Below are 13,708 nucleotides of genomic sequence, written 5' to 3' on the forward strand. Positions count from 1 at the left end.
AACAAAACAAGATAAACAATGAAGAGACTTTAAATAAAAATTCAATCAATTCAATCGTATGTTTAGTTTTGGGTTGTCATTTCAAACCATTGTCTCAGTGCTTCAGCTAAAACATTCGGTAAAGTGTTTAAGTCATGAAGAATAATGTAGTGAGGGAATGGGAAAGTATCCATATAATGTTCAACATTAACTTGTCCATTTTCAAAGTTAACACTTTTCATTTCAAGAATTGATTCATTTGAAGGATTGTCTAAGACAATGAAAACAACAAAAGTTTTCATTGAAGAGAAGTCTCTTAGTATTTTAGAAATACCTTTTTTGTCAGAGAATCGTCCATCTGAGAGGATAAAAATAATTTGTTTAACATCCAGTTCAATAGAAGGGTTATATCGTTGACAAACAAGTCCACTCTCATGTAAATAGACATACAAAGACTTCATTAATTTAACCATGTCAGTATTATTTTGGTTAAATTGGAATTCTTTAACAATTCTTGCTCCATCTTCTCCATTAAATGTTGTTCCAAACTTTTGAATACATTTTACATCTTCTCCGAATCTAACAACACTTAATTCTCCTACTTCTAATTTAGTTAAAGCACTAGACAATAAAGCAACTGTCTCTAATGCCATTTCACCAGCGTTATTTATAATCATTGATTGAGAGTCATCTATTGCAACTAATATTTGATAGTCTCTTTTCTGTGCTCTTGTTCTTCTAAGCCAAATTTTATCCTTTTTAAATCCAGAAGCAATATATGGAATTACTTTCTTCATATTAATTTTCTTTCCAGTTCTATAGTCACCTTTCATCTGACTTGCTAATGATGGTTCTAACACAATTCTTAATTTCTCACATAATTCCATAGCAGACTGATTTGTTTTTGATTCATACATACTCCATTGTTGTTTTTCACTTTCATCTATCTCAATTATTTTTTCTTCATTAATTTCATCAATAAGTTGTTTCTTTTCTCCTTCCTCAATAACCATCTCTTTGTCATTTGTATTTTCTTTAAATGCAACATTAAAAGTGTTATTTTTCTCAGTTGATTCTTCAATAACACGTTCTCTTATATATTGTTCATTAACTTTTTCTTTTTCAAGAACATCATTAGTATCTTCTTCCATTATTCCATCAACTTGTTGATTTTCTTTCATATCTCTTCTTTTCTTTCTTTCTTTTCAATCATATTCTTCTTTTCTCCTTCTCCAGTTTTTTCTTCTTCCATCTTTTCAATATTCATTTCTTCTTTGGCTGGTGCTATTGTTTGTTGTTGAGCTGTTTCATCAACAACATATTCATCTTTGTCATCTCCACTTTTCTGCCCATCAACAACCTTTTGTTCTTCTGTCATTGTGAGGTCTTCAATATGATTCTGGCTATCACCATTTCCTTTCTTTTCTTGTTGAACTTTCCTTAACTCTTGTTGTTCTTTCTTTGAATTACCATTAACATGACCTTCACCATCTCCAACTTTTGTATTATTTTCTTCATTATTTCCACTTCCTTCTCCTTCCTTTTGTTGTGTTGAATCAATTTTGGCATTACTTTTCATTCCAGTATTTTCTTCAACACCATATGCATCCATTGGAGTATGTTCTGCTTCAACCTCTTCATTTTTCTTCTGTTCTTCATTCATATCACCTTTTCCATTGTCTTGATTTTGGTTCATATCACCAGCAAGATCTTGTTCAAGTTCTTTTGTTTCTACCATATCTTCATTTTCTCCATCTGCCTTTTCTTCTTCAACACTTTTTGCTTCTTCATCTGATTTATTGAGTGCATCAATATCGAATTGATCACCTTGTTCTTCTTCTTCTTCATTTTCATTATTATTTTCTTCTTCAATTGACATATTTTCTTCACCTTCTTCATTCATTTTAAATTCATCATCTTCACCTCCTTCTTCTTGATTTTCTTCTTCAATTTGTTCTTTACCAGGAAGTGTTTGAAGTTTTTCAGTTTCTTCTACATCTTGACCCTCTTCTTGTTGTTCTTCACCTTTCTCTTCTTTTTCATCATTGCCTTCTTCCATTGCTTGTTCTTGGTGTTCCTCCTTCTTCTTTTCTTTCTCTTCTTTGATATTTCCTTCTTCTTCACTTCCCATACCTTCTGCCTCTCCTTTCATTCCTTTACCAATAGCATTTTCTTCTTCCATTGATTTCTCATTATCTTCTTTATCCCACATCTCAGCATCAACAATTTCTCTTTTGTCTTTATCAACATCACCCATTATTTGGTCTCTGTCGACATCTTCTTCTTGGTCTTTGTTGTTGCCATCTTCATTTGGCTCTTCATCATATTCCTCTCCATCAAAATCATCTTGCATGTCAAACCCTTTATCCATGTCTTGTTTTTCATCTTTGTTTTGTTCTTGTTGTTTTTCTCCTTTTAACCCAGTTAATTGTTCTTGGTCTTTGATCTCTTTACTAACATCATTTATTCCTTTACCCTCAGCCATACCAACTCCGTCTGTAATAAATTCTTCTCCTTTTTCTTGTTTACCATCATCCTCTTTTTCTTCTTGATTACAAAATCCATCTTTGTATAATGTGCCAAATGTATTAAGACACATAACAGTAAACTTTCTCACTGATTTATGGATATGAAGTGAAGTAATATAATGATCTTCAAGTACATGTTCTACGTTTGTTAGTAATTCTTTCATATATTTTGTATTTGTTGTTAAACAATTCTCAGTCATTTCTTTAAGGTTATTATGAACACCATTTCCAGCAAGAATAAATGAATGAATAGATGGGAATGAATCATTTTCTTCTTCATTTAATTGAGAAGATGCTTTAAACAAAATTTGACAAGTAATTAAACATTCTTCAAGCATTTCATTAATTTTATTTGAAGAACTAAATTCTTCTTCAATGGTAGTGTCTATTTCTTTCAATGATTTCAAAATCAATAAGACATTTTGTGAATTATTAAATCCAATATTCTTAATTTCTTGTTCAATTATAGAAATCATATTTTTTCCTTCATTAATCATTGACTTAATATTTTCAATCATTTGAGTTGTCATAAAATGATTTCCTTCTAATAATGTTTCTTCCATTATATTTTTAAATACTTCTCGATTCTTTTGAATTTTTTCTTTCATTCCATTAAATTTTTCTCTTAAACTTTCCTCAACAAGAATACTATCTTCTAATACATTTTCTATTCTACTCAAAAACACATAATTTCTGAGTAATGTTAAATGATTAACTTTACTAAATTTTTCTTCATCATGACTAAGAATAGATAATACTTTCTTTAAATAATTAACAAAGTTCTGCATCTTTCTAATTTCACTACTTTGTTTCATACACATGTCATAGAGATTATTAACATAATTTTGAGTATATTCAATTTCTTTTCCATTAAGATCATTTGAAGCATTAATTTTTACTTTATTAAATAACTGGAATTTACTAATTGTTTTAAAATGATATTCATTAATTTTTTGAATTAATGGAATATTTCCTTCAATTTTACATGGCTTTCTCAATACCATTTCTAATGAAATATCATCTAAATTAACTGTTTTTCTTGAATGACTTAAATGGTATCCTTCTAACATTTCAATAACATCAAGTAATGCTCTTTTCTTTAAAACAAGTCCTTCTTTTCCTTTAGTTTCTTGAAGTTCTTTAACTCTTCCAATTAACTCATCTTCAAATAATTCTAACCATTTTAACCCATCTCTATCTTTAAAAGTAATATCTTCAACACACTTTCTTAATGTTTTTGAGTGAAGAGTTTTAATTTTATTAATATAATATTTAATTTCTTGTACTCTATCTCCATTTCCTTTATTTATTTTTTCTAATACTCCTAATGACACAAATTCAGGTGCTTGTACTTTTTCTATTTCACTAGGATTTGATTCAAATGTTTCACTTTGTACAATCGGTTGAATACTTTCTTTTAATAAATTATCAAATTCTTTTGTAAATGCAAATAATTTTCTATTTGATTTTTCTGTTTGATCTTGGAGTTTAGCATAATTAATATCATTCCACTTTGTTAATTTAATAAAGTCTTTAATTTTTTCAATAATTGGTTTAATTGAATGTTCTATTTGTTCATTAATTCTTGTTTTAAATAATGAATAATATTCTTTGATTTGAATAAACATTATGTTAACTTTATTCCATTGATTATTACCATTAATTTCAAATATTTTTTGTGTTAGTTTAATAACAATTTCCAATAAATGAATTCGTTCATTAAATTGACCATAATTACATTTATAAACAAATTGGTTCATTGATTCTAAAAATTGAAGTTCATATTGTTCATTTCCTTCACTAGCAATATATTCTTGAACCATTTTCCATACATTAACAAACCAACCTCTTGCATTACATTTATGTTTCTCAATAATATTATCAGCTAATTTGTTCCAACTCTTTAATTGCCAACTTCTCCATTTTTGTATAATTAACGCAACACGATTCATTTCTTCTTGTAATGAAACATATTGTGCAGCAACATTTTGCCAATTTTGTAATTCTCCAAATAACACATGAAGTGTAACTAAATACTTCATTAATGGTGCAGTCTTTGGATATCCTCGAATTCTATCAACAATTGAATTAATTTTAACAAGCATTTCATTTTCTGGAAATTCTTCCAATAATTTACAAACATGATTATACAATTGATCTAATACATTCATTAATTCAATAATTTCATGAACACACCCATCTTTATTTAAATCAATTAATTTTTCTTCTTTTGGATGAATTAGTAAATCAGTTTTTGTACGTATAAAAACAGTATGGAATGGTGATGATATCCAATCAAAGTCTTTTGGTAATGGAATGTCTTTATTATCAAAATATTCAGCTAACATATTCTTAAAAACTTCATTTCGTTCTTCCATTGTTTCGTCAAATAATTGATTACTTTCTTTTTCATTTAATACATTTTCTATAAATCCAAGAATAAACTGAACATCTTCATCTGTAATCCAACTTCTTGCTTTCTTCTTTTTTGGTTTATCATTATTAATTGATGTAGTATTAGGAATGTCAAGTGATTGTTGTTGTAATAAATCTTGAATATCAGCAAAGAAATCAGGAAATTCTTCTCTATACTCTTCCTCTTCTTTATCTTCATCAATAGCTAATTCATTTGTTTTTGTTTTGTACTTAAATTGCTGTGCTTCTTCCTCTTCAATTTTTCTTTTTTCTTCATCCTCTGCATTTTTTAATGCAACCATTAGTCTTAATAAAGGAACAATTGTTTTAACTGCACCATTAACATCTCCTTTATAGCCTTTTTCCATATTAACAAAGAGAATTTTAAGAATGGTGTTATTAAATGAATTATTGTTTTGTTCAATATGTTGTAATATAAAATCTCCAATACAAGACACTTCTTCATTAATATCATCTGAATTAACTGGGAATGCAATTACACTCTTTAAAATCTTTTCAGCATTATCATTTCTTAAATGTTTTAAAATCTTTTTGAATAATTCAATTCTAATTCCTGTCTTTAATAAATATAATCCAAATAGTATTGGAATAGTAATATCTCTAAATAATGGATATTCATTTTGAATATGTTCAATAAAGAATTCTGTTTGTTCTTGCCACATAATTTCATGTGATATAATTCCAATTAATGATGGAATGTCATTGATATTTTCAATGGAATTAAAAAGTTCATTAATTTTATTATAATTTCCATTTGATGTAGTAAATAATCTGAACTCTTGATATAATTGTTCATATGGAATGTCACTATTTCTTTCTTTAACATTGTTGTTATATTGTTCTTTTTCTTTTTCAATATTATCTTTCACTGTTTTTAAAAACTTTTCAAACATTTCAAATCCAACACCAAATATGAGTGCTCGTGTTTTAATAAGTGTTTCCATTTGAGTAGAAACAATTGTAATTCTTGAATTTGCAACTTCAATAAAATACTTTGGATATTCCATTGGATCAATACATGGCATCATAAAACAATTATAAATAAAACATCCATATCTGTACAAATTAATTCCTTCTTGTTTCTCATTATTCTCTTGTATAAGACGAATAGAATTATTATAATATTCTGTTAATTTTGGACTAACCATTTGAATTGATTGTTCAAGTGATTGTTGTGAATTGACAATAGTATTAAATATATCAATTAATGACGTTTGAATCATTACAATAAACTTATTGATTATGCTATTAACATCTCCATTTGAGTTGATTGAAATATTCTTAATATCTTTTAATAATGATATTTGTGTTGGGATACTAAAAACATCTAATACTCCATTAGAAATGAAGTAAGCTCTTGCTCTAGGAATAACACTTTGATATAACAATGAAACTCCTTTCAATTGGTTTGATTTAGGTAAGAATGGTAATGATGGAAGGGTTTTCCATAACGCTCCTAGAGATTCAGACAATAGAGGAATAGTATAAATTGAATCATTCTTTTGTTTGTTTTGATAAGCATATACAAATGGATTATATGTAGATTCATTGTTATTAACAACATCATTGATAACACTTATATTTTTTAAGAAATTATATAATGGAGTTAAATATGTTTCTTTTTGTTGTTCTGGAAGTTGTATTATAGTTACGTCATCTCCAAAACACGAATCAAATAATAGTGCTAATGTTTTAACAGAGTCATCATCATATGTCTTTTGGATAGTTGGAATTAATTCAGTAAATTCTTTAGTATGTTTTGGATAAAATTCTTGTGAGAAATGAGACCATAATCTACCAATTATTGTTTCATCAACACAATATTGTTTAAATAATTCATTGGTCATTTCAATATATACTGGATGAATTGATCTTAACAATACACAAAGAATAATATATTTTTGAATATTAATTTCTGTACAAAATCCAATAGTTGAAAATAAGACTCTTAATACCAATAAACTAAATGCTTGTTGTTCATTTAATTCATGAATACTATCTATAGTTTTGTCAATTGAATTTAAGAATTCACAATAAGATTGTTCAAGTACAAGATATTTAGAATATACATTAGCAACTTTTCTTGAAGACCTTGAGATTATTGTATTACTATTCTCATTTTGTTTTTCTTTTTCCTCCAAATTCTTAATTAATAATACAAACATTAACATTGCTTTAATCCATTTACTTGCAACTGTTAATAGTATTGATTTGATTTGTAATAAAACACTTAATTTTTCATTTGGAACAATATGTTGTAAAATGGTAATAAATTGTGTGCTTTCCTTTTCATCAATCATTTGCATTACTGTAGAAATAACTTCATTTCCTTCCATTTTATCTTCAATTTGATAACATTTTAATGCCTCGATTAAAACATCATTAAGTCCATTTGTTTCTGTTGACATTCCATCACATTTGAATTGAGTATAGATATATGGAATAATAACACTCATTTTAGAAAGTAAAACACCAATAGAAATATTCTCAATAAATTCATTCATTTGTTTTATTTGAGTGTTTGCCAAAATATCATATGTAACAATATCTTCATCATTGATTTTCTGTTTTTGTTGTTGTTCATAAATGGATTGCTTTCTTTCTTGTTCATTTTCATCAGAAGTAATAGTAACATAAAATGTATTAAATCCTTCTTTAAGAGCTTCCACGCCATAATTACCAACATATTTACCCCATCGTATAAGATGTAACAAACTAACATTTTCACATTGTTTGTGAATATCAAGCATAAACCTAACAGTTTCAATAGACAAATTAAATCCAACAAGAATTCGTTCAATATCAATATCATCCAATGATGGTACAAATAATTCTAATGCTCTATTTCTCATAGCTCTTGAAATTTCACCATTTATTGGATTAGAAGTGAAAATTACTCTAAAGTCTTTATGAGGCTTAATGATGATTGGAGTTCCATCTGAAGATACTCCTCGTTCATTTAATACTAAATACCCATTTGGTTCAAATAATGAATTTAATCTATCCAATACAGTTGGGTTACAGAAATTAACATTTTCCATCATTAACCAATATCCTCTTTGCATACATTTAACTACAATTCCATCAACCCACTCAAAAGATCCAATTGCTTTCTTTTTTTGTAATACTTCTATATGACTTATACCCTCTTTAAGAAAGTCATCATTGATACATTGATTCAACTCTTTGATAATTTTCATTTCAACATCTTCAAATATACAATTTCTTCTTGTATTTTCTAAGTCTTTTGCTTTAACACAACAAAGTAACATTTGGTAAATTTCTTTTGCCTTTTCATTATTACAAACCATCATAATATCTTTAATGTCTTGTAAGAAACTTCTTCTATGTCGTTCAAAATCCATTTGTTCATACCCTCCAATAAGGTCAATAGTATCAACACTTGTATTCATACTAAATTCTTTCATAATATGTCCAGTTAATTGTGCAATATTTCTAACAATACTCGTTTTTCCACAATGTGAATCTCCAATAAGAGATATTAACCATCTATTATTAATTCCTTTCATTATTCCTTTCATTATACTCAATTGTTTAGGTAATAAATAATTCATTTCTGCCTTCTTTTCTATGCAATATCTTCTTTCCATTTCCACTTCTCCAATTCTAAAGCTTTCTTGTGTAATAGAATAATCATTACTTTCTTCTTGAATAAATGTATTTAATGTTCCAATGCTAGAACGCCATATCTCAAATGCATATTGTTGGTCTTTTATTTCTCTAAACCTATGTCCAAAAATAGTGTTATAAATAAATGTAAGTGTATTTAACCTTCCATTATGAATTTCATTTTCAATATTTGAACTATATTCTATATATAATTTACAAAACCTTAATATATCTCTCAAATTAAATTCCCATGGACTTCCTTTTCGACCAAACAATTTCTTTTGACAAATATTTTCTTCTAACTTTTCAATAAATTGAATTAGTGCATTAACAATTTGTTGTGGAATAACAGGATAAATCGTTCTAATAATATATTCCATATCATTTGGAGTCATTTTATTAACATATACTTCAGTAAATCTATTTAAAAATGATTGAGGTAATCCTTTTCTTCCACTACCTTCTCCTAATGGATTTTGTGAAGCAAATAATCTAAATGTTGGTGGACATTTAACTTCAATATTTAATTCTGGAATAAACACTGTTGCACGATGATCTAATAATGAATTCAATCCTTCTAATACACTTTGTGATGCTAAATTCAATTCATCTAATAATACCCAACTTCCACTTTTCATTGCTCTTAATAATAATCCATCACACCAACCAAATCCTCCTGAATTTCCTTCTAATGGTAAATCTGTTCCAAGTAAATCGGAAATATCTGTATGTTCACTTAAATTAATTCTATACAAATGAATATTTAGCATTGATGCTAACATTTCAATAATTGTTGTTTTTCCTACTCCTGGTGATCCTTCCATTAAAATTGCTTTATGTAATGTCATAGCTCTAAATAAGTGAAGAACATTTGATGTTGTTGTTGGTGCATCAATACAATAATTTTGTTGTAAAACTAATGAATTAGTTGGTGATTCTAAACTAAAATCAGATACACAAATACTGTTATTTTTAATAATCATTTTTGGTATTTCTGTAATAGCTTTGATACTTTCTTCATTTAAACTTTCTCCACAAAGAATCAATGCATTATTTAATGCTGTCATACAATCTTGAATAACATTTGGTATTTCATTTTTCAATGAATCAATAACAACTAAATGTGCTCCATGAATAAATTTAAGTTGTGAAGATTGAATCTTTTCACAATTATTCATAAAATCTGTCCATGCAAGACAATTTCTAACTGACACTTTCTTTCCATATCTTTGTTCAGACCAAACAAGGAAATTAACAATTCCTTTTGCATACTTTCTTTCTTCTTGTTTCTTAATTTTTTGTTCAACAATCAATAATAAATCTCCTTCTGCTTCAAATGCTTTAACATAAATCTCTGTAAATCTATTTCTCATTGCAGGACTAAGTTCTCTTTTACCAAAATCTCCTCCTGGATTCATTGTTCCAAAAATTCTAAATGTTTCATTGGCAATAACTTCTTCAATATCATTACTTGTTTTTTCTGCAATTGTCATCATTCTTGATGGTTCTAATACTGAGTTTAATCTTTCTAAAACAGAGTCTTCTGCCATATTAATCTCATCAATTAAAAACATATCCCCATTCTTCATTGCTTCAATTAATGGACCATCATACCATTTAAATAATGTTCTATATTCTGAAATTAATTTATCTATTTCTTCATTTTTTATTTTATTTAACGTATATTTATTTAATAAAACATTTAATGTTTCATCTTCATTAAATAATTTTTTTAATGAATTATGTAATTTAGTTGTAGTTTGTTCTTTATTTCTTACTGGTCTCATTCCACCAATAAAATCTGCTGTTTCTGTGTGTTGATGACAATTTAAAATTTTAAGTTTTTGATTCATTATATGAGCAACAATTTGACATACAGTAGTTTTTCCACAACCAGTTTCACCAATTAATAATGCAGGTTCTTTATGTTTCATACATTCAATTATTAAACAAAATAGTCTTCTCATAGAAGGTGTCCAAACAATTTCTTTACAAATTTCTTGAGCAATAGTAAATTCTTTACAATTATAAATTGTATTAAAGTCTAATTTAACTTTTAAATTTCTTTCTAACACTTCTTGTATAATTTGTTTTTCATTTCCATTTCTCATTTTTTCAGCTAAAATAAAATATCCATCTCTTGCTAATTCCTCATAACTATTTGCATGTCTATCAGCCCATTTAAATAATTCTCTTAATGTAATAAATGAATGTTTTCCTCCAAAAAATTGTGTCATACTTCTTTGTTTTTCTAAATCCTTTAAAACATTAACTAGTTTTTTACAATATGATGGTGGAATTAATGACCTTTTTTCAAGGATTATTTCAAGTTCATTTTCAGGTATTTCATCAAAATGTAATTCTATAAATCTATTTCTAAATGCTCTTGATAAATGTTTTCTTCCTCCATATGTATTTGGTGGATTTTGTGTTGCAAATAACATAAATTGTGGATGTGGTTTAACTGTTTCTTGTGTTTCTGGAATATATAATTCTCTATTAAAATCTAATAATCTATTTAATGCTTCTAATACTTCAGATGGTGCTAAATTTAATTCATCTAAAACAATCCAATATCCTTTTCTTACTGCTTCTACTAAAATACCTTCTTGAAATATTAATTTACCATCTTCTGTTGGAACATAACTTCCAAGATATTCTTGAACATCAGTTTGTTCATGATTATTAACTCTAACCATTCTATGTCCTGTTGCTTTTGCAAGGTATTCAACTAAACTAGTTTTACCTGCAGATGTAGGTCCTTGAAGTAATATTGGATATCTTTTTGACATAACTATTCTTGAAATACTTTCTAATCGTTTTTTTGTTGTTTCAGTTAAAATATATTTTTCATCTACTTTTATTTCTTCATCTCCTTTCTCAATAAAATATCCTCCATAATTAATATATTCTTTATTCTTTGGTAAACTACCACTGTTATTTGTTTTATTAAATGTTTCATTAATTAACTTTTCCATTATTGGATAACTTATTCTATTTAATTGAGTTAAATATGACATACTAATTCCTTCATAAAGTGCTCGTTCAAATCCAAAAAATGGTGTTACATCTGTAATATATTGTAATGCTAAACAAAGTGTTCTTAATGAAAATAATGGTCTTTGTCCTGCTCCATCAAAGAGTTCATCATGTGCAAGTTGTTTTGCTTTTAAATGAAATTGAACAATTTTTTCAGCTGGTGGTTGAACACCAATTCTATTTAAATAATCTCTAACTAACATTTGTAAATCATTTCTTTCAATAATTTCATCAAATTGAATTGGATGAAATCTTGATTTAATACCTGGTGCAAGATCTTTCTTTCCAACATCAGTTGGTGGATTCATATTAGCAAATAGTCTAAAATTCTTATGTCTTGGAATTGGTGTTACATCTCCTATTTCAGTTAATAAAATTGATTCTCCATCAAGTAATCCTGATATTCTTTCTAATGTATCATGTGATGCTAAATTAATTTCATCAAGAAGAATCCAATATCCATTTCTTAATGCTGTAACTAAATCTCCTTCAATAAAACTAAATGCAAATCCACTTTGTTTATTATTTATTTGTTCTTTATATTTTCTTGCTTTATTATTTATATTATTCCAATGTTCTCTAATAGATGTTTCCATTGTTTTAATTTTTTTATCAACCATATCACATGCTTTAATAATAAGAGTTAAAAATCTATTAAAATCTTGTTTTTCATATGCACTATTTAATTGATTAATAAATTTTTCATTAGAATTTCTTGCAAATACATTATTAAATTCTTCAATAAATTCAATTCTTAATGGATGACATAATAATTTTAATTGAACTGGTTTAAATCCTCCAACAAGATCACTTGATTCTGTTTGTTGATTTAAATTATAAACAATAAGTTTTTGATTTAATAAACTAGCTAATTGTTGAATCATAGTAGTTTTACCAGTACCTGTTTCTCCAACAAGTAATATTGGTTCATCATTAATAATACAATCAGCAATTTTTTCCATTAATACTAATGAATGTTGTGTTTTAGAAAATGGAAATGGGTTTTCTGGTGGTGGTGGAATAGGAGGTGGATTTCTATTTAATTTAATATGACCAATTGTAATTTCTTTATTATTTATTTCTATTATTGGTTTATATCCATTTAACATAAAATCAATTGATGGAATTTGAATTGTTTGTGCAACTATTTGAAGTACTTCTATTCTTTTTTGAAGTTCATTTGAAAGATAAACACTATCACATTCAAAAAGAAGAATATGTTTTAATTGAGTAGTAACTTGATTTAATTTAACTTCAAGAGGAATTTGTTGTTCAACTCTTTTACAAAATGATAATAATTGACGTAAAGTACCAGTAATTCCTTTTGATTTTATTGTTTCATGACATTGTAAGATTGTTGGTACAATAATTTGAATTCTTTGATGAAGACAAAGTAATAATTGAGTTAATTCATCTTTTTTCATTTCTGGCATTGAAACAATAGTAAAATGTGAAGAAAGTATTGAATGAAATGTATTTATTTTCATTCCTCCTTTATGAAGAGTACGTGTACCTATTAATCTGAAATTAGGATGAACAATAACACTTTCTGATCTATTTGGAATAAAAAATGTTCTTGTTTTTAATAATGGTAAAATTAATGAAATAACATCTGGTGGTGCTGTGTCTACATCTTCTAATAAAAACCAATATCCTTCTTTTACTGCTGATGTTAATGAACCATCTTTCCATTTAAATTCACTAAAACTATCACTTGTAATATATGAACCAATTAATGCTTTTGCATCTACATCATCTCCAAAATGAACTGAAAGCATTTTCATATGTTGTTGTTCTGCAATATATTTTAATAATGAACTTTTTCCACATCCTGGTTCTCCTTCTAATAATATAGAATTAGAATCTTTAAGTAATCTTTCTATGATTAATTCAGTATTATGAAAGGGAGTTATAACAAATGGTTTCATATAAAATTAATGTTATTTAGTCCTTTTCTTCTTTTTTCTCATTATCTTCACTTTCGGTTATTTCTTTAAAACCCTAAAATTTACTTCTTTCATTTCTTATAAATTGAAACAAAAATGACTTATATAACAATAATTTACTTTATTAAAAATCAATGTGAGAAAGAAAGA

The 13,708-nt window shown here is 26.8% G+C and overlaps 2 protein-coding genes across 2 annotated transcripts; both read right to left on the reverse strand.

Annotated features, from left to right (window-relative positions):
- Positions 1–62: 62 nt before the first annotated feature.
- On the reverse strand, positions 63–812 carry ENU1_005010 (midasin, putative; the record flags this gene model as incomplete). The annotated part of the gene is made up of 1 exon (XM_008856529.1): positions 63–812. One exon carries the CDS (start codon positions 810–812, stop codon positions 63–65), a length of 750 nt encoding a protein of 249 aa, XP_008854751.1.
- A 344-nt stretch (positions 813–1,156) lies between these two features.
- On the reverse strand, positions 1,157–13,540 carry ENU1_005020 (midasin, putative; the record flags this gene model as incomplete). Its single annotated transcript, XM_008856530.1, has 1 exon — positions 1,157–13,540. One exon carries the CDS (start codon positions 13,538–13,540, stop codon positions 1,157–1,159), a length of 12,384 nt encoding a protein of 4,127 aa, XP_008854752.1.
- Between the last annotated feature and the right edge of the window lie 168 nt (positions 13,541–13,708).

The sequence above is a fragment of the Entamoeba nuttalli genome (assembly GCF_000257125.1).
Source record: "Entamoeba nuttalli P19 unplaced genomic scaffold asmbl_1991, whole genome shotgun sequence".
NCBI lineage: Eukaryota > Evosea > Mastigamoebida > Endamoebidae > Entamoeba > Entamoeba nuttalli.